Genomic DNA, 20,352 nt, shown 5'->3' with positions numbered 1-20,352 from the left:
AGATTACCGTGTACCCTCCGCTAATCGCTTAGTTAAGAACGCTGCGACCAAGGCTGCGCACCCGCCAAATCGTAGCACCCAACCCACGCTATCATCCCAGGGCTCTCCCCGCGGCTTTTGGGCGACCTTGAAAATGGCACTGCAGATAAGACTGGAAAATATTTGTGGGAAAGAAATGGCCACATTATGGAGACCGAGGACGATTCCGGCTTGGATCAAGTTCTCTGCATCAGCATCGGCAGAGGTTTTAGTGTGACCCTCCTCAAGATCGTCCACACTGGCCCTATTTGTATTGTGATCATCTTCATCCTCGACGGAGACCGGTGCATAAGCGTTAGATGTGGTTTGGGGTCCCGGGGCAGAGACCGGATCTCCGTCGGTGGTAGTTGCGTGCCGGCGGCGGAGGCGTCGTGCAAGATCTATGCGGGAAATCTCCGCCGAGATCAAAGCAAATGGGGCCCACAGAGTAACGGCCCATGAAATACCAATAAAACCGATCGCAACAGAACCTGCCTGGTAAGATGAGATAAAAAATGTACTAAATGCACATGTTGCAAATAAGATATGTGATAGAAGCCACGTGCGTCGAAGTGTGAGACCAGGGATCTGCAGGCGTGAAAGCCATGTAGGTCTATCTTCGCTATTCTTGCTCGGGTTTGCATCCAGCAGCGGCTCTGATGCCATTCCAGTCGGCATCGCAGATATTGATATCCTGCGGGAGCGCTCCTCTTCCTCATCCAAAGAAGCATCTCGATCGTCTTGGTGTGTGATAACTTCGACAACGGGTTGATAGGTAGGAACAATGAATATTGGAAGAATGGTATTGGCGATGAATGAAATAATGGCGTAGATGAGCAGAGCAAAAGTCCCGATGCGGGTGGCATCTTCCCATGTCTTATCAACCTGATCCTGGGGGAGGTTGGGGTTATTTTGGAAGATCGGATTGACGTAGAGCTGTCCGACGTATGTAGTAGCGTAGAACAAGAAGGGGAACCAGCCCACCCAAGCCGCAATCTGAACCTCACATACCCGGGCAATTTGTGGTGGCAAAGTGCGAATGGATCGAAAGGTCTGTTTGAAGAATGCGATGACTCCCAGTCCATCTGAAGGTGGCGGACCATCAAGTCGAGGGTCTCGTTCCTGGATATAGAAGCAACTGGAAGCCAACGTCACAATGAGTGCGATAGACGCAAAAGCACAAAGAACTTTGAACTGCGTATCTCCAAGGAATGGAAAATATCTGGGCAGATGAATGTAGCCAAAAATATAGCCAATGATATTGCCCATCCCAGTCCACCGACTTGCCCATGCGTTTGCCAGTTCCTGCTGGTGAGCAGGGCAGTTGTCGACGATGAATGCTCTGATTCCAGCTTGCACTTTAAGATGGTTAGTCCACTCACACAATAAGAGGATCCTCTACCTACCGGTGTTGATCGCAAAGTCAAGACAAAACATCATCAGCGTCGCCACGATCATGATTGTTATCTTCGTCCCATTTGACGCCGGATCAACGCCGAATACCGACAAGAGCCCACCAACAAGATCTTTCACCCATGCGAGCAGAAGTAAAGATAGAATGGTAGCTACACCTCCAAACACCATGAAAGGCTTCCTCTTGCCCCATGATATCCGACAATTATCGCTTCGAATGCCAATATAAGGCTGAACCAATGTACCTGTCAAGGGACCTGCAATCCAAACACAGGCAAGAAGAGCCTTGCTCATGCCCAGAGAAAGAAGGAATGGCTATATCCAAGGAAACATTAGCGAGCCGGTCGGATCCCCAGGCAAGGGGGAATCATGAAGACAGCTAAACGATCCTGGCAACACGTACCGATCCACTACCTAATTCCACAGACCAGACCACCTGAAGACTACAGGAAAATGTTAGTAAGCGAGATGGTTCGAAAACGTGTACAATACGATCCGTGGCTAGCTTGCGAAGCAACTTACCCCCCAATAGAAATTGTAAGCAAAAGCAGATACCAGCTACTCTTCGACTCTTCACGAGCAACAGAGTCTGCACCCTCAGCTTCCAACTCAGCCTCCTGCTGCCCAGGCATCAGGGGCGACCTTTCGTGAACAACTGAAAAAGTGTTGGTTCCCCCCATGGGGTACGGTTAAAGTGCGATAAGGGAGACCCACAACAATTGCCAAAGATTCAGCAGTGACAAAAGATAGTCCAGGAGCTTTAGTCCGGCACTAAAGTAGTACGTTTAATCGAGGGGAGAAATAGGGCCGCAACGAATGTAGACAAGCTTGAAAGCCGGGGTCAGATGGTTTGACAAATCATCTGTCGAGGATGCAATGAGGCGTTCGGTCATGGGGTCCACAGTCGGGAAGCCGGAATTGATCTAAGAGTAGTGCATCCCAGTAAAAGGATATGCAATGCTAATCTTTCCTCTAACCTGATTAAAGATCAGTGTAGACAGCTTCAGTTAAATCGATGTCTCGGAGAACGACGTCAGCACACGTGACAAGGACGTCCCGATTGGGAATGGTTTAGATCTGAGGCTGTACCGGTGGTTGGACTCAGGCACAAGTTCCAAATTGCATTTAATAGGTATTTTTTACTATTTTTATAGTCAAGTGAATTCGTTAGAGTTCTATAATATAAGCATGCTGCTAAGCAGCTTCCAATCCATGCTCCTCAAGAGAAGATTCCCAATGTTTCAAGATAAGGGCAGACCAAATGTCCCCCGGACCCTTGACATTGTACGCCACACGTGCCCGTACCCGCCAGGCTCGTAGTTCACGGGTGTCGGAGTAAGCACCGATTGCGGCGAGACGATAATACAAGGTTGTTCCAACCAAAACAGAGCCATAGATCCCAACAGATAAATAACAAAGAAATAGAAATGTAAACGAGATGCCATGCAGATGTGCAAAAATAGCAAACTTTAAAAAGAGGAACATCTTGGTGTGAAGAAAAGCGGAAATGAAACCATTAGACACCAGAGCCAAGGTCGCTTACGATGCGCCTGTGGATCCCAAAAAGACGAGGCCACGCCAATAAATATATACCCAAGCGGGCAGAGAGCTTACATCTGCTGCTGGAGAAGCTGAGGAGCAATCATGTGGGTGCCAACCATGGTGGAGTGGACAGCCGAGGGCATGCTCATAGGTGCAGCCATGGACGTCATGGCAGGCATGTGGCCCATGTGGGGAGTGTGAACTGACTCTGGCGCCGGTGGAGATGACTCTTCACCCGCGGAGTCGAATTCATTTCCGTCATTCTCCAGGTCCTCCTCGGAAACGAGAGGGTGGCCATCTTGTTGGGCCTCATGGATTCTGCGGTGTCTGATGTAGGGTTAGAAATGACAGTCGAGGGACCCGGACATGCAAGACAAAAAAACTTACTGGGCAAGGTTGTCCGAGCGCGAGAAGGCTTTGCTGCAGTATGGACAGGGGTATGGACGTTCTTGTGTGTGAGTCCTCACGTGTCTAGGCGCCCAGGTTAGTCGGCGGCTAAAACCATCACAAGGGATGTATTGTGCAGATCGGCGCCCCACTTGGAACGCCAGTGTTTCAAAAATAGAATGAAGCTTACCTTTTGAGATGCTCTAAACGCTTGAAGAGTCTGCCACATGACGGAATCGGGCAAGAGTGAGATTTATGCGGGTACGGGCCCAATTCCATCATTGTTGCACTGCGTGCCCGACGAGCGGGACCGGGGGCTGAACGCTCTCGACTGGTGCTATTTTGAACGGTTGCCTCGATGACGGCACTGGTAGGTAGCGCTGCCAAGTCGTCATGCGGGTGTGACAGGGGTACCGACTGTGGCTCCACGCTACCATCTAGATGCTGCAGTGGGGTACCGTGGCGCGAAATCTCATTCAGCAAGTCCCTCTGAGGAAGCATGGCACTCGGGTATGTGCGTACTAAGTCATGCGCAGACTCATCCTCCAGACCGGGAGCCACAGAGCTTGAGACTGAGCGCCGGAGATCACTTGGCTTGTGAGCAGCATAAGCGGTCGGGTGCGGAGCGGGCTGAGGGGGAGCAGAGCCATTCATCACACCAGGGGTACCTTGAGAAGAGCCTGGGGTCATAGATGGACGGCGTCGCCGCTGTTTATAAGTTGGCGAGCCCTCAATCACCGAGTACGGGTTGGTCGAGTAGGGCCGAGGCGCCGCTTGGTAATGACCGTTGGTAAAGTTAGACGGCGGAAGCTGCATCATGGGGTTGTACGGGGCTGCGTGAGAGAGATCCGGAATCGCGGTGTACAAGCCCGTGTCTTCGTTGGCGATGTAGGCGGGCTCTGCGCCGAGTCCGACCGAGTGCTGAGGCGGGGTAACTGGCTCAAATGACAGGCCGCGATTGCTGTAATCCTCGTACTGCGATGACACAAAGGATGGCGCAGGCGAGTATTCGTAAAATGTCGGCATCGAGGAATGGCGCTGATGAATGCGGGGGATAGGCATTCCGTTGCGGTCGTACTGAATGGTTCCGTAGTCTTGCTCGCGTTTAATAATGCTCTGGACTAGGTTGTTCGACATGGGCATCGACGGGTTGCTGTACATCGGTTGGACTGACTCGTCCTGGAGAAGAGGCATCGCTGGGGGAGCCATCTGGGGAGGAGGCATTGCGTCAACGGTCCGAAGCACGGGGGAGTTGGGCTGGCCATATGTCGTACTTGCGTGGGCACTAGGGTGGGCACTTGCATGAGCGCTAATATGAGCACTTGCATGAGCCGAGAAAGAAGACGAGTTTGCTTGTTGTGCTTTCGTCAATTGCTCGTAGAGAGACTGGGACGAATCGAATTCGAAGGACATGGCCGGTTCACTGACGGCGACCGTGGTCGCTTCCTGGTTCATCTTCTCGCGCTTCAAGTCGCGCTCCAGCGCATCCAAAAACAATCGGTCGTGAGGCACGCTGTACCAGTAAAAGACCTTTTGCTTCTTCTGGGTTCGAATGCAGTTGTTTTTGTACAAGAAGTCCAGGAATGCGCTCTTCGGTTCCTCTAAAGTCGCATCGGTGCCGGCCTTGAGATTTCGGAGATCGGAGAAAATGCCTTCTTCAAACTTCTTCGAGTTCTTCACTGGACGACCGAACGCTTGGAATCGAAATGCGAGGCATCGGACGATATCCGTACCGGAGATGTGGAAAAGGTTACTCCTGAAAATCAATCAGTTCTGCGTAGGCTTGTCATCCGTCGTGGCCACTAACCATAGAATGCAAGAGACGTAGTCGCCGGTCGGAAGTAAAAAACGACGAATGAGCTGGTCGGGCTGCCAGTCAACAGGCGCCGACAAAAGGAAGTATTTCACTAGTTCTCGTCAGCACCTATTTCATGTGTGGTGGGGGATAAATTCTTGCGGCATTATCATACAATTGTCCACTTGCTGCAGGGCGACTTGCGCGTCGTGGGGGAGGTTGTGCTGCGCTTCCGTCGAGAGCATGAAGGTCTCCGGTTTCTGCGGCGGAGCCATTGGAGGACCATGTTGGGGATACATTTCTTCACGCGCTCTATGTGAGAAGCCGTCAGCGCCGACCGAAGAAATATGGCAGAGGATACCAAAGGATATCTCATCTGGCACCAAAGTGCACGAGAGTGCGGCTGGTTTCACACCTTCTGAAACCATGTACCAAAGCGGATAAAGCACAATATACAACTTACTTGGAGAGATGAATCTATCACCTTCAGATCGGAAGCGCGGATCTAAGATCTACGGGAAATGTTGAAGCGATCAACAGATGTTGAATCGCACAACTGAGCGATGAAGATGCGATTATCGAATCAGGATCGAATGCTTTTTTGGAGGAACCGGCCTCTCGGGGAACAAAGAGAAAGACAGGAAAGTCAGAGAAAGGAACTGGACCAGCCGGTATAGTTCTCTGGGGGATGAGAGGCTTTTCTCGCACAGCGGGAATAGAAACGAAAGTGGGAGAGGAAATGTGTAGGAGGAGGTGGAAGTAGGGGGAAGAAATGCACGTCAGTGTTGTACTAATAATAATCGAAGCGCCAGGATAATTGGGGGATGACCAGTCATAACAACAGAACTTGATGTATATCGGATTACATCAATAACATCCGTTCTAAGTATAATCAAGTTGGTATTTAAAACATAACCTGTATTAACCTTGTTTTTGTAACTTTACTCCACTCTCCAGGGAAAAGGATGGGGCCAGATTTGCTGATTGGTTTCTATAAAATAAAATAATATACAAGAAAAAAACCAGGAAAAGTAGTCATTTTTCCCTTTACAATTTACAGTTTCTATTCCTTGCAGACCCTCTTTCTGCAGGTTGACTTGATGCATCACTGACCTAATGGGGTGATCCGACTGCAGATTATCTGATGATATTCTATTTGCTACGTACTTTCGAACTTTCGAACGTATCCTATATGTAGATTACTTTGACAAGTCTATCGGAGGAATTACCTTAAGTTCCGGTGGGTGTAATTCATATATCTCTTCTAGAGACTTCTTCCACTTGTTTACCCACTCCATACTCCGTACTCGTTCGGACAAGAAAAAACTAAACCCTAAAATAATATTAAACTAAGATAAATTAATATATAAGAAAAAGGAAAGAAAAGATCCACAAAGGGACCTCCAGTCAAGCTGGCGTTGGGGGGGGTACCTGAAGCACCCGCCCAGGATGTTTCAGAATCCCGGGCGCTTACATGCATTGAAACGGGTTCTGCTCTCCCCGTCCCACTTCGTCCCTTATACTAGCCTTTTCTCATCTAGGTCCCAAGGAATTTCTCCGATAGCATCGCCCGTGCTCGGTCAACAATCACGGTTGTGGCTGGGAGCTGGAGCTAAGAAGTTGGACCTTCTGATTTGTCTTTCACATTTCCGTGTGATTCCGAGAGGAGCCAGAATCCCCCCAACTTGGAATAATGCTGTGGATTGGACACCGGTATATCTAGCGAAGTCTATACACTCTCCTGGTTGGTCCGACGTCCTCCCGTTAAAAAGTGTACTCCGTACCTGGTACCTGACTGACTTGGCTTTCCCCCCCTTTTTCCCTTTGCATTATGGGATTATGCTTCTGGACCTATCGCATTTTCCATCCTGTATCAGCAATTGGTCCACTCCTTTTGTGACTAATTATGTCATATATGAAGATCAACATAGCAAATTCCAGACCACGCATAGACCAATACCTTCCCGTGGTCAAGACGAAATGATCATTAAAAATCAGTGAAAATCAAAAGCTTGGCACAGCCATAGGAAATGAGGATTAATCACCCGCGCCAAGGTCCAGACCACGCCCCATAACACGGTAAAAATTTCTTGCGATATCAGATGCTATCCGATCCGGACTCCCGAGCCCACCAATCACTTGACAATTTCTGCTTGCCAAAAGGGATCGAGGATATCCTCGTGGAGAAAATTGAGGTGGGTTCTGTATAAAATTATGTTATCACGGTTCATTCTCGATCAAGATTTACCGGGGTGACCCGTGCAGCCATATCCAGACTGATAGAGCACGGATAAGACCGTGAAAAAAACTCCCTGAATGTCTTACTTTTTTCAAAGGCCTTCGGTTCGACTATCCACTTACCGGCACAGTATTACCCCATAAAGGAAATCAGGGGGATCACGAGGTTATGAGTGCAAAGGAGTTGAAACGAGGGGCATGAGTTTATCGCGAGAAGTTGCCATTCGGATGAGAAGACTTCGAGGTGCCGGCACTACATGGTGGTCCGCATGGGTCATAGCATGACTCGTGCCTGTTTGATCGTCCCATCTGAAACGATCTAGAAATTCTAGTCCTAGATCCTCCTTGTCAAGGCCGTGGGGCTTTTGGTTAGTGTCGGGATTGGTGGCTGGGAAACTACTGGGAATCCATGCATCAAACCCGAAAAGGAATGTCGATATACATGACCACGTAGCAGACTGGTCATTGCCATCTTTGCCATCCTTGTTAAACTGACTATCCTCTGCGAGGCCGTCTACTCCGTGCTCCGTGCTGGGAAATGCGCTTTGCCAAGTATTATTATGGCGACAAAGTTTGACCATGCTCATGAAAATGGAGTCGGAACTTCCAAGTTTATGAGTGTAAGTCAATCTAACATTGAATTACTGTGAACTTCCTATTTCTAGAGAAATGTGGCGTGGGTAGTTCAGGCTAGTTGGACAAACAAGTTCGTTCTAAACCTCATTCTGGAAAACCTCCGTTCACCTAAACTCGCGTCAATTTTTAGTTCAAAGTATATTGCGCCCTAAGGAACGTTCCATGGTTTCCTGATTCTTCTCCCGCTCAAATTCTGTCTTTTAACCCGATACCATGCGTTTCACCCATAGTATCCACTACTCCACCGGATCTAGCTTCAATATTTAGGTGTCCACTCTCTAATGATAAACTAAATGCAACATTTTGTCTCAGATCCACCCCAGAAAATTCAACCCGAAAGATCTCTTCCAAATTCTATCGGCTTTCGGCGATAACAGAGCACTTGACATCACAGGGGGAAATCACCAATTGAGCCACTTGTGCGATTTGTATTAGGGTTCACATGTCCTGAAGGACCGATTGAGTGTTCCGGTGGAGTATGTGTTGGGAAGAGATTTTAATATGGAGTAGAGTTCGATCGTGCGGCACTTGGTTTATTTTTGGCTCTCCGCATGGCATACTATATACAACCTTAGAATCTGAAACAAACTAAACTGAATCGATGCTCTTCCTACGCTTTTCCAGCATCGCTTCTTTCATGAACGGACTCCGAGCTCGGATCGACTTGCCATACACCACAAGCAGGATCGGGGCAAGAGACAGAGCTAGTGAGATGAAGGCCAATAGTGTGCTGGCCCACTGAAATCCAAGGTGTGAGTACATGCTCATCGCCGCCAGCGGCAGGAAGGCTGAGAAAACATTCTCGCCTGTGACAATGATACCCACCGCACTACCCGCATATTTGGCATAGGCATCGACAACGTAGTCTGAGATTCCAGAAACCACAATAACACTACCGGCTCCCACCATAGCGAGACCGATAGCCGGTGCAATCCACGGAAGAAAAGGGTAAGATGTCCACGCATAGACAAACATGCCACCAGAAAGGCCGACAACGCCAGCAACGATAGCGAGGTACAAACGTGCCTCGGGGATGGGTGTTCCAGGGACTTCAGTGTTTTTTGAGGCTGAGTTGAAATACAATCTCCCCGAATATAGCGTCCCTACCCATCCAATACACTCTCCAATAACGATGGCAGCTTGCAAATATCCAGCCTGTGAGGGAGACCATCCATAAAGCCCCGAAAACACCTGCTCAACTGACTGTGTGAACAGATAGAGTGTCCCCACCGTGAACGCAGACCACATCCCCGAGAAGAAGACGACAGACTCCGTAAAGTACATAATCAGCGGCCTTGCCGCACTCTTCGCCACAATCCTCAGCAGTGATGTTCCTGCACTATCGATCTCATGTTGGGTATATGCCATCCGCCCCTCTCGCCGCAACGCCTTCGCACGCTGCCCCAGAATGGCGATCCCGCGACACTCCTTGAACATGAAAAAGTATACCGGGAGTAAGGCTCCGTACCAGATGATTTGGAGGTATCCAATCCACCTCCAGGAAAGGAACTGGAAGATCGGAGCGCCAATGACAGGACCAATGCTAGCCCCGACAAGATACGTCACAATATACAAACTGACAGGAATATTGCGTGATTTCTCGGTGTCCCAGAGATTCCCAATAACAGTCGCAGAGGTGTTCGCAAGAATAGCAACGCAGCCACCAGCAAAAAATCTGGTCACGATCAACGTGGCGAAGTTCTGCGCCACCGCTTGTGGAATCACGAAGCAGATGAAGATTGCCCAGGTCGAAAGGAATACCCATCTCACGCCGAAATCCTCCATTAGCGGAAGGACTAGGAGAGAAAAGCATCCTCCGCCGATGGCCCAAGATGACACAGGCCAGTATGAGTTGGGAAACGAGGCATCTGAGATCCCAAATTCCTCGTTGATGGCTGCATGGGCGACGGTGATGATCGTACCGTTCATCATGGTGATAAAGGTTGTGAAGCTTGCCAGGTACGTCAACGTCCACTTCTGGCGAAGGGACCAGTTATACGGATTCCCAGGATCTTTAGGTCCATCCCAGGTAACCACTTCGATATCGCTGGCAGCTTCATTATGATCTTGGATACATTAGTTCCGAGCGGTCGATACTTGGGGAAAAAAAAGAAAATGAACAATACCTATTGTCTCATCAACCTCGCCAGATACATCTCCACGAGTGAAGACCATATTTTGGCGGATAAGTCACACAGACCTCCTGGTGCTTCGATGTATGTTTATTCGCCACGGGTTCCCAATCCGGTCGTTGCAAATGACTTCACTTCCCCGTTTCGGAGACTGACTTCGATATATCTAGCACGAAGAAAACAGTCCACGCAGATTCAGATTCAACAGAGACAAGATTAGACAGCGCAGTACTTTAAATATAAGAAAGAAAAATTTTCGTTTTTGCTTGCAACACTATTTTCTTGGATACGAATCCACCTTCTCCAGACAATAACCATTTTGGGACTAGTGCGGATGGGCCCTGAATGGGACTTTCATCCAGTGAATGCATTTGCTAATTAGGTAACCCCCACACGATATTTAATAGTATCGATTGTTGACATATTGAATGACGGTTTTTGCAGATATCCTGACTTTGGAGTTTCCAGTAGGTTGATAATAGATTGACCCATCTTCCGAAAATGAGCTCGATCCCTTATCTAAGCTTAACTACCCGTTGTTCGATATCGCTGTTCGGCTGCGTTGCCGAGAGCCCATTTGCGCAAGATGAACTCAAACTGGTTTAGGCAAAGTGATCCGCGCAGATTAAGGCCCGCCGAGGTCATTCTCCTAATATCGAAGTTTCTAGATGTCGGATGCAGTTCACGGATGTTCACCGCTATTTTTACCCTGATCTAGAACTTTGAAGTACTCAATGTTCACTCCAGATACTCTTTCAACGCAGATCCGCGACATATATTTCCAGAACACGAACGCCGAAAATTGCAGGCGCAATCTTGGAATATAAAACAGAATCGGGCATTTCCCTTAGCTGATACTAAGTGGTGGAATTTCATATAATATTGCCAAAAGACGTTAAAAATCATCTGTGCTAGGTCCAGATGTCTTTGTCTACATCTGCATTACAGCAATAAATTGAGAAATGGACCAAGTTCGAATGCCGTGAGGCATCGACATTTAAAAAACACCTACAGCATCATTGGACAGCAACTTTGGATCATTCACTCTCAGGAATGGCCAAGTCTAGCTTTTGCCATCAATGACAAGCGTATCATCGAGGCTGATATCTCGTGAGTAATGCTTCATGAATCTGGGACCAGATTATGCCTTGGAAAAATCCAGTGGCGAAATCTCGGCGTGTATACCTGGACGCTTAGTGAATATATATGTCGGTATGGGTTTGTTGACACAAGACTCTGCCGAAAGACTACCTCGCTATTTCAAATTCGGTTTTATTCATGTATGCAGTACGGAGATTAGCACTTGAGCCCCGATGAATATATTGTCTAGATGCAGGTGCCCGGCGCTGACAGGGAAGAAGAACCCGGATATGCATTGCAAGCTTTGACTAGGGATCGCCTCATGTCGAGGGGAATTTTTAATATCAGAAATGAATGGAACGAATAATATGGGGCTTGAGGCAAATTATGATTGGAACGTATTTGGATTCGTAACCCAATTCTGATGTCTTTGCCGAGAACACTCGTTCGCCATTGATGGCAAACTTCATTACCGCCGCAAAGACTTCAGAGAAAGGTATCTGCGGGTCAAAAGTGTAAACACGAGAAGAAAATACATACCAATTTTTGAAAGGAAATGATCAGAGTAAATTTACCCCGTCATAGAATAACAGATACCAGTCCATTCAAAGAAATATCTATTAGTCGTCGATAGTGTTTGTATCATAGGTCGCCACTCACCAACCAACGTTTCACAAAGCTTCTCTCCCCGCACTAGACCTTGGTTAAATATCTGTCACCTCCCGAGGTCTCTAATTTGACTCTTCCGTTTAATTAACTCTGAAATACTTCACATCTACTATTCAAATTCGAGTCATCTGATAACTGAAGTTCTGCAACCACATCATGGTCACCTCATCCATCGACGCAAATCCCCTCGACCCAGAAACCATGTACAAATATGGCCAGAGAACTCCCAAAGAGCCCAAAATGAGTGATCTGGACGTGATCATGGACCGAAATGTTGCACCGTGCGTAGACAAACGGTCAAGATACAACAATCATTCTAACTAGTATCTAATAGATCTCCTCGATCGACATGCGCGGAGCTCGCTCACCAACATGCCCTTGAAGATCTTCATGATCTAACGGAGCATACCTCTGAACAACACTCGATCGATAAAAGTACGCATAGCATTATCCTTAATTTTTCCTATTGACTACGCTCTACCTTGACTAGATGAAATGGTCTGACTGAGATAGCAGATGTGAGCTCTTCTCGTCGCTCTTCGGATCGGGGTACTCAGTATGATGAGCCTCGCAAGCCCGAGGAATGATGATTGTGCAAAAATGAGTAATGGCAATCTGGTGGACCGATAAGTAGGGGAATTTGCTGTGCAGCTTTTTTTTGTATCTTGAGTGTATAAAATGAGAAATGAGATTGAGAATATTTGACAGATGAGCGTTCTGTAGGCGATTTCGGTGATGTCATGGTGATGTTCATCTTGTAGCCTGAATCAGAAGGCACCGATAGATAACTATTCAAGTCAAATTCGCGGAAACAGCAGTGAGAAAATCTGCGGAATGCAGCCACAATAGTCAGAACTGAGGTGTGATTCATCTCATAGAAATCGCTATATATTAGTTTCCTGGGGAGCCAGTTAAGGTTTGGGGCTAACGAACTAGAGGAACACACCAGATTGGGGAAAGAACGATCGATCGTGCCGATTTCAGATCTACGGGTGCTTCCGTGTATTACGGACTGGTACATTCATTTTGATAATGATTCTGCTGATATCAAGTGGTAAAATGGTTTGTTCCCGATTATTCCTTCTCCCGCGAGTCATAAATCTTCTTACCCAGATACCACGTCTGGCACACCTTTGCCTCAAGAAGTGTTTCCGGGTTCCACTGCATATCCACAACAAGGAAATCCGCCTTCAAACCCTCCTTTAAGCTCCCAGTCCACGAGTTCGCGAAGCGTGCATACGCCGCACCAGTCGTAGCAGCGGTAGCCGCTTGAGCCAAACTAATACCGAAATGCGAGTTGACTGTATCAGTAGACTCCGGCTCAAGCGCCGAACGTCTGGTAGTAGCATTATAAAGATTCGGAAAAGGAAAGTGTCGCGCAGTGGGTGCATCAGTTCCAATAGCAATGGGGGCACCACCATCCAAGAAATCCTTATAGGCAAACGCTCGCTTGCACCGATGCGGACCAACAAGACCAGGCCAGGCTTTGAAAAGAGCTGGATCGGAATGTACAGGTTGGATAGATGCGGTGATACCCAACTGGCCAAGTCGCTTCGCGTCCTCGGATGTGCTTAGTTCGAGATGTTCGATTCTGTGTCTCCGGCCCGGAGTGCCGACTTGTGATAACACGTTGATTGCTTGGTGAATAGCCTTGTCACCGATTGCATGGATAGCACATTGGAGACCGGCAGAATCGGCACGTTGGACGACACCCTGCAGCAGGTCAGCTGGCCATATTGGCTCCACTGGATCCGATTTTCCTGTGTATGGCTGGAGAAGAGCAGCCGTGCATCCATCAACCACACCATCACAGATCAGCTTGATTCCAAGAACGGTGAAGCTGGGATCGGGGAACTGCTTTCGTAGTTCGATCGCTCGATCCACGTAGCGGAAGTTGGCTTCCTGATCATCAGAGAACGGGACAAGCCAGTGAACACCAATGTGGAAGGGGATGTTCTTATCGCGGCGATATTCATTCAGGATCTCCCAGGCACCTTCATCCATGGCCATATCGACGATCCCCGTATATCCAGCCGCTGTATATGTAGAAATAGCCACATCCAACGCGCTCAAATTATCCTCTTTCGAATAGAGGCTTTCTAAATGTGGCCAGGCAAGGTTCATCAGAGCAGACTCATCCAGCAGACCCGATGCCTTCCCAGCCTCATTTCGATGGATAGTGCCCCCGGGAAGATCCGGGGCAGTGTGAGCGCCCATTTCCTCAAGTCCAGCAGAATTACACCACATGGAGTGGAGATCGAACGAGTCGATATAGATAGGCCGGGAATCCAAATCATCCAGCATGCTCGCCAAGGCAACTCCATCGGTAGAAGCTTGAATCCACCCACGGCAGAGAATTCGCGGCACAGATGGGTTAGACTCGGCGTATGACTTGATGGTATCTCGGATCTGGTCCAGCGAAGTACAAGCGATGAGATTGACTTTTTGCAGTGAATGACCGTACTGCAGGATGTGCACGTGGCTATCAATGAAGCTGGGGACCACGACGCGGTTCTCCAAATCGACCACCGCTGCATCTGCGGGGACTTGGGCGTTTTCGAGAGAGCCGACGTAGGAAATTCGATCATTCTCGATGATCATTGTATCAGCGAATTCATTCTCTTCGCCTGATGTTGGCACGAAGATTCGGCCATTGCGAAAGATAGTAGTAGTCATGATTAGAAATGGTCAAAATATGTGAACTTGAAGAAGAGTTGACAGCTATTCGGCAGCCTTGGATGTTATTTAATGAGATACGGGTAGGTCGGAAGGGGTCGAAAGTTCAAATCTCTAGAAGTTTCCTCTTGTGAACTTGGGGATATAAAGGAGGGATTTGGGGAAATGTTTATCAGCAGTTGTCGGCTGATGGAGATGTTCATCGGTCGCAGGTGAAGTCCGCATGATCTTGGCGGCGCAATTTGACGCCATTGGTCAGTTTTGGGTGGGTTCCGGGGAAGTGGATGGTCAAAATGGTTGCAAATGTTATCAGTTGGAATTGATTGCGTAATATTAACTTTCTCTGGTCTCCCTTTACAAAGATTACAGAGATTGATTGGTGACTGAGCTCTTTGAGTCCTACACAATTGCCGAAAATTCAGTGTCTACGCGTAGCCAATATCGTGATCTCAATTTCGCTTATCGCAAGTCAATTCCCCGCATATCAAGTCAAACGGCAGATGATAAGCTAAAAGAGAATCTGTTTTATCATTGGCTATTGCTTGAAACTTCCCCTTTAAGAAAAGTCTTATTTCTTTGTCCAGCCCCGGGTTGATTGTGAATGGCTGCAATCCGCATATCAACGTTCGTAACCGACGATGATAAGATTTATGCTAACCGACGTCCAAGGGTGATGCCGAATATATATGTGAGGAAATGGCATAAGATAAGGGGTTATTCCCATCTCAAGCACCACCATTTAGCCTTTCAGCTCCCAATCACTTGTAGATTCCGAAAGAAGTCGCTTTTCACAATACGAGCCAATGTCTATCGATCATCAAACCATAGACCCTGAGTGGCCTCCAGGAACTGTTCGACTCGAAGGTGATTGAAAATGCCACATATGTTCGCAATGAGAGGCCCACGCACTAACTGGAAAAATCTCATAATAGAGCTCTCGCAATCAAATCAGGCATCAGATGTGCTGCTAGAACCAAAGCCCAGCAACGATCCTAATGACCCTCTGGTGGGTACCCCATCCATCGATACTCAATTTACATGACTGATTCCTTCTTAAAGAATTGGCCGCAATGGCGAAAGAATTTGAACTTTGCTCTAGTTTCTTACTATGTGATGATGGTTTTTGCACTGTGGGTTCACCCGTTTGATTTACTGCGATATACTAAGACCATACAGGATTGATGTAGCAACGGTAACATGGGGACCGGTCAACCTCGAACTAGGGTTTAGCTACGCACTGCTGAATGACAGCTATGCCGCAGGATGTGGGGCATTATGCATCGGTGGAGTGATACTGATTCCCTTCGCTTTGAAATTCGGGCGACGACCAATTTACGTCCTGAGTACTGCGGTCCAGTGTGGAATCAGTATCTGGTCTGCCAAAATGCAAACAGTGGCAGACTTGATGCTAGTCAACGTTCTAAGCTGCATTGTCGGAGCCCTGGCAGAGGTCCTCGTCCAAATGACTGTTGCAGATGTCTACTTCGTTCACGAAAGAGGTCTCATGAATACCATTTACGTCTGGGTCATGACAATTGGAACATCATTATCCCCTCTTGCCGGAGGATATATCACTCTATCTCAAGGCTGGCGTTGGGTCTGGTGGTGGATGGTGATTTTCTTTGGTGCTGGGCTGGTCGCTTTCGTTTTTCTCTACGAGGAGACGATGTTCAGTGATCAATCTATCAACGGGGTTCCTGTTTCCGACAAACTGACACCCGAAGCACTGGTGAATAAAAAGGAGACAATTGAGGAATCTGCGGTGGAAGAGACTCCAACTTCCCATGCCGCGGCAATTCGAGCCGAAGATGTCCATATTGACGAGTCAATCCCTCGAAAGACGTACCTGCAAAAGCTAGCTTTATGGTCTAAGTCGCCCATGCCATTTGGCCAATTGCTAAAACACAGCTATCAGCCTTTCCTGATTCTCTCCAGTATCCCAGCAGTATTCTTTATGGCTGTCGAATATGGAATCATGACTGCCTGCACGACTGTCCCGGTCACTACTCTTTCATCTGTCATGACACTACCGCCTTACAATTTTGGCTCCGCCCAAATTGGCTTAATGGGAATTCCCCCATTTTTAGGCACGAGCATAGGAACGCTGATCTGTGGACCACTGAGCGATTACATTGCTATACACCTAGCCAAAAGAAAAAATGGAATCTTCGAGCCCGAGATGCGCCTTTGGCTTTCGTTGATCTTCACGCCCTTTGTCCCGGCAGGTCTGTTCATGTTTGGAATTGGATTGAACAATGGATCGCATTGGCTTTTACCTGCGTTTGGTCTTGGGCTCGTTGGATTTGGAGTCGTGCCGGCTTGCAGCTCCGCATTGACCTATCTGACCGACTCATATACTGACGTAAGAATCCCTCCCGATGTTGAAGGAAGCGACTAATGAATTTCATATTAGATTATTGCGGATTCTATCGTTGGAGTGACATTTATTCGCAATCTTATCTCCACCATCTTCGTTTTTGCCCTGCAGCCCTGGGTGGATCGCGTCGGGTTGACGTGGTTTTATGTTACGTTTGGTCTTATTTCCACAGTTGTTCTTCTCGGAAACTTTATCTTCATTTACTTCGGGAAGAAATTTCGAGTGCAGGCCGCAGGGAAATATCGTCAGTTCAGTACAAAGAGCTTGGCATATATGTAGTGAGGAAGCATTGACTGCGCATGCCGTCTCTCAGATGCAATGTTATAGAGACTGATCGCACTCGAAGCCCCGTGCGCACTTCGAATCACAGCCTATTTTTAATACCTTTACAAAGACAAATCAAGCAAAAAGTAAACCCGCGTTTATTTGTAGGATTAAAAAGTATGTTCGAGCCTTGCGGCACCCAACCTTGTAATGGCGTGATGCCCAGCAGCCCAGGTGTATTATTGGTAAGCAACTCTTACGGCCAGTCCGCTCGGTCCAAGTAGCATATGACCAAATGATGCAGGGTCTCTGCCATCTTTCGAGAAGTTGCATTTGCACCGCATATTGCATAGACTGCTGCCTGTGTGGCAATTTCTCAGGAATGCCAAATAAGCTTACGCAATCCATGTGGCAGTTTAGTGTTCGTTCAAGGCTATTGGCGGGGTAATCGGCATGTAATGGAGGGTCAACGTCAACGTTTGATAATCTACAATGTCGCTCATTGGGTAGAGGTTGGCCAGCACAGAAAGCCTGTGAAGTGCCTACGCGTCGTGAGTGAGAAAACCTTGGATAGCGAACCAACAAGAACAAAAACAGTGTCATTAACCCAATGGAAACCATTCAAGTTAAACTGAAGCCGGCTCATTTAGCCTTTTCTGGTCTTTACCCCAGAAAATGATGTCATAACACATTATGCAGGGTCCAATAGCAGGGAATCAAGAAAAATTGCTCGTAATTTCAGTCTGGGGTACATGATGTTTAAGTAAGTTTATGGTGAAGCCGACACTTCCGCAAGTTCCGACCAGTTTAAGAGGTAGCTACCAGTACTTGTTTAAGGTGACATTATTCCATGGAAGGGTCTAATTTATGGAGTAAAGCCTCGGGGATCATCGGACTAGGACAGGGGACAATAAGCACTAAAGCTTCGAATAGTTTGGTTTGGTCTTGGCTGTGACCTGCGCCTTTCCCTTTTAAGTCCCAAGCCGTGGGTCAATTCACTCAAGAGACATCTCTGATTGGATATTCGCTATTTTTGTCTTAGCTTGAGCCCTTTTCTTTATGCTCAGCCTTGATCAAAATTGCGATCCATTTTTAGGCGCAAAGAAGTCGCAAGGCTACCGAAGAGGCGTTAATATAAGCCCTTGGACTTTCCCTACTTTCCCTTTTCCCCCACCAAACAATCAGACTTTGAAGCACATCCACAATGCAGTACAAGACTCTTGTTACCCTTCTTTTCGCTAGTGCGGCCATTGCTGCCCCTAAGCCCCAAGCTACTGAAATTGACACCGACGAGGTCCCCTCCTCTATCGAATCGGTTCTAATGACTGCCATTCCCACAACCTGGCTCGACGAGTTTTACACCAACTCGGCATTCCAACAATCCGAACTCAGCGCGATGCAGGACGGTAATTACCCTGCCTGGGTGAGCAGTCTCCCCTCCGCTGTCGAGACATACTTCACTTCCGCGATCCAGGTGGAGATCTCCGAATATAACAGTGAGAATTCTGCCGCGTCGGCCACCGATGACTACACCATCTACGGCACCGTCTCACCCATCACTTCCGGTTCTTCTACTCCTCTCAGCACAATAACCAGCACTGGCACAAGCACAAGCTCCACTGGATCTTCTACTGGATCCTCCACTGGATCTTCTACTGAATCTTCTACCGGATCTTCTTCCGATACCACTACCGGTGCTTCTTCAGCGGCGGTCAGTACTTCTACCGGGACCAGTACCTCTACTGCTGGTGCTCCCGCTGCTACTGCCGGTCTTGCCATGAGCCTTGCAGGCGCTGCAGGTATTCTTGGTATCGCTCTTGCCCTGTGAGGTGAATGTTCGAACTGTAATAATTCTATACAAAACCTGGATGTTCCCTTCATCTGGTTGAAACGATTGTACTTGTGTTCCGATGTGACGAATAATCAATATGACTACCATTAATCTGCTCACATAATGGCCTGCAATTTACCAGAAATTAATTTTGAAACTGTAATCCCCCTTAAATGAGGCGCATGTAGGCGCATGTGTGTGTTCCGTATTGGCTTGGGTCTAGACCGGGGAATGTCTCAGCTTACTAACATTGCCGATGACACCCGCAGAGCCATTCCTTGACCTATACTAATTACTATAGTGTTGAATGTATATGACAGTCTTGCTACTCAATTCACAGGGTAGATATTTGCTCATTTTTTTACTAATGGATCATTCACACGAATATGGCAAATGTACCTACCCGTATCTGCTTTTGCTTGTCTAGACTTATTACCCTTGCAGACGATTTCCTGACTTCCCTCCTCTACTTTACATACTTCTGCACATTTCCCCTAATCTCTTTTTCATTTTTCAGAGGCAGCAATAGACAAGCTCAACGAGGTTTCTGCGACCGACCAATTCCACTTGGAGAGCGAACGGCCTATTTGACACCATTGGCTGAAGACCCAGTGTTCAACCCCCCACAAGAACAAGCGTTGGATCTCACTTGAGAACTGCTCAAGGTAAGAGCATACAAGTCAGAGCTAAGGTTAGCTCTTATAAGCGATCCATCCATGTTAAGTGTGTCGAGAGCCACGTGGTTTTAGATTCCATTCGGTCTTTTCCATGGATTTAATCAATATGCATGTGATTCTGCCCATGCTAAATGGGAGGGACTGAATGATTCTTGGCAATTGTTCCAGGGACTGCGCCCGCTCGGTAGATTCGCCTAGTTCACATTGCCTGTGAAGATGGGGCGGGTTACTTTGAAGCCTTGATTATTTCAGGAGACATCTCCAGTGCCATGTAAGCCCTGATTCGCAACGACGTGTTCCAAGGTTGCGAAACACTGAAAAGAAGATAGCCAAGACTCGGCCTCGCTGATACCATCAGCAACAGGACGGTACAGCAATCGGGGAGTTCTGCAGCATGGGTCGTGGCAAACAAGTCGTACAGAGCTGTTACTCGAATATTGGAGATACTTATCTCATTATAAGAGACCCTCGAAAAGTTTTCAAGGTGTCTTCCAGATGCTCTTTGGGGGTCTTGAATGATTTAAATGATTGGATGCTTTATCATCTTTGTAGTACTTGTGAAGGGTGACTTGAAGAGCCCCAGGAGCTGATTGGGTTGAGCCTCTAGTGGTTTGGAC

The 20,352-nt window shown here is 47.7% G+C and overlaps 7 protein-coding genes across 7 annotated transcripts; 3 read left to right on the top strand and 4 right to left on the bottom strand.

The window, feature by feature from the left end:
• Nucleotides 1-3: 3 nt before the first annotated feature.
• N7520_007154 (putative sucrose transporter) lies at nt 4-2,111 on the bottom strand (the record flags this gene model as incomplete). The annotated part of the gene is made up of 4 exons (XM_057141088.1): nt 4-1,376; nt 1,425-1,746; nt 1,835-1,874; nt 1,954-2,111. 4 exons carry the CDS (start codon nt 2,109-2,111, stop codon nt 4-6), a joined length of 1,893 nt encoding a protein of 630 aa, XP_056995094.1.
• A 930-nt stretch (nt 2,112-3,041) lies between these two features.
• On the bottom strand, nt 3,042-5,454 carry steA (sexual development transcription factor SteA; the record flags this gene model as incomplete). Its single annotated transcript, XM_057141087.1, has 5 exons — nt 3,042-3,300; nt 3,361-3,444; nt 3,551-5,116; nt 5,168-5,267; nt 5,331-5,454. The coding sequence occupies 5 exons, from the start codon at nt 5,452-5,454 to the stop codon at nt 3,042-3,044; spliced, it is 2,133 nt and encodes a 710-aa protein (XP_056995093.1).
• Nucleotides 5,455-8,617: 3,163 nt separating this feature from the next.
• Nucleotides 8,618-10,204, bottom strand: N7520_007152 (uncharacterized protein; the record flags this gene model as incomplete). Its single annotated transcript, XM_057141086.1, has 2 exons — nt 8,618-10,095; nt 10,156-10,204. 2 exons carry the CDS (start codon nt 10,202-10,204, stop codon nt 8,618-8,620), a joined length of 1,527 nt encoding a protein of 508 aa, XP_056995092.1.
• A 1,862-nt stretch (nt 10,205-12,066) lies between these two features.
• On the top strand, nt 12,067-12,497 carry N7520_007151 (uncharacterized protein; the record flags this gene model as incomplete). Its single annotated transcript, XM_057141085.1, has 3 exons — nt 12,067-12,191; nt 12,245-12,345; nt 12,424-12,497. The coding sequence occupies 3 exons, from the start codon at nt 12,067-12,069 to the stop codon at nt 12,495-12,497; spliced, it is 300 nt and encodes a 99-aa protein (XP_056995091.1).
• A 487-nt stretch (nt 12,498-12,984) lies between these two features.
• N7520_007150 (amidohydrolase) lies at nt 12,985-14,586 on the bottom strand (the record flags this gene model as incomplete). The annotated part of the gene is made up of 1 exon (XM_057141084.1): nt 12,985-14,586. One exon carries the CDS (start codon nt 14,584-14,586, stop codon nt 12,985-12,987), a length of 1,602 nt encoding a protein of 533 aa, XP_056995090.1.
• Nucleotides 14,587-15,389: 803 nt separating this feature from the next.
• On the top strand, nt 15,390-17,242 carry N7520_007149 (uncharacterized protein; the record flags this gene model as incomplete). The annotated part of the gene is made up of 5 exons (XM_057141083.1): nt 15,390-15,450; nt 15,519-15,592; nt 15,646-15,716; nt 15,763-16,948; nt 17,000-17,242. 5 exons carry the CDS (start codon nt 15,390-15,392, stop codon nt 17,240-17,242), a joined length of 1,635 nt encoding a protein of 544 aa, XP_056995089.1.
• Nucleotides 17,243-18,431: 1,189 nt separating this feature from the next.
• On the top strand, nt 18,432-19,055 carry N7520_007148 (uncharacterized protein; the record flags this gene model as incomplete). The annotated part of the gene is made up of 1 exon (XM_057141082.1): nt 18,432-19,055. One exon carries the CDS (start codon nt 18,432-18,434, stop codon nt 19,053-19,055), a length of 624 nt encoding a protein of 207 aa, XP_056995088.1.
• Nucleotides 19,056-20,352: the final 1,297 nt, after the last annotated feature.

This window comes from Penicillium odoratum, assembly GCF_028828045.1.
Source record: "Penicillium odoratum strain IBT 22623 chromosome Unknown utg000005l_segment0_segment0, whole genome shotgun sequence".
Taxonomy (NCBI): Eukaryota; Fungi; Ascomycota; class Eurotiomycetes; order Eurotiales; family Aspergillaceae; genus Penicillium; species Penicillium odoratum.
Note: the sequence above shows the minus strand (reverse complement) of the source record. Positions and strands in the feature narration are given on the sequence as shown.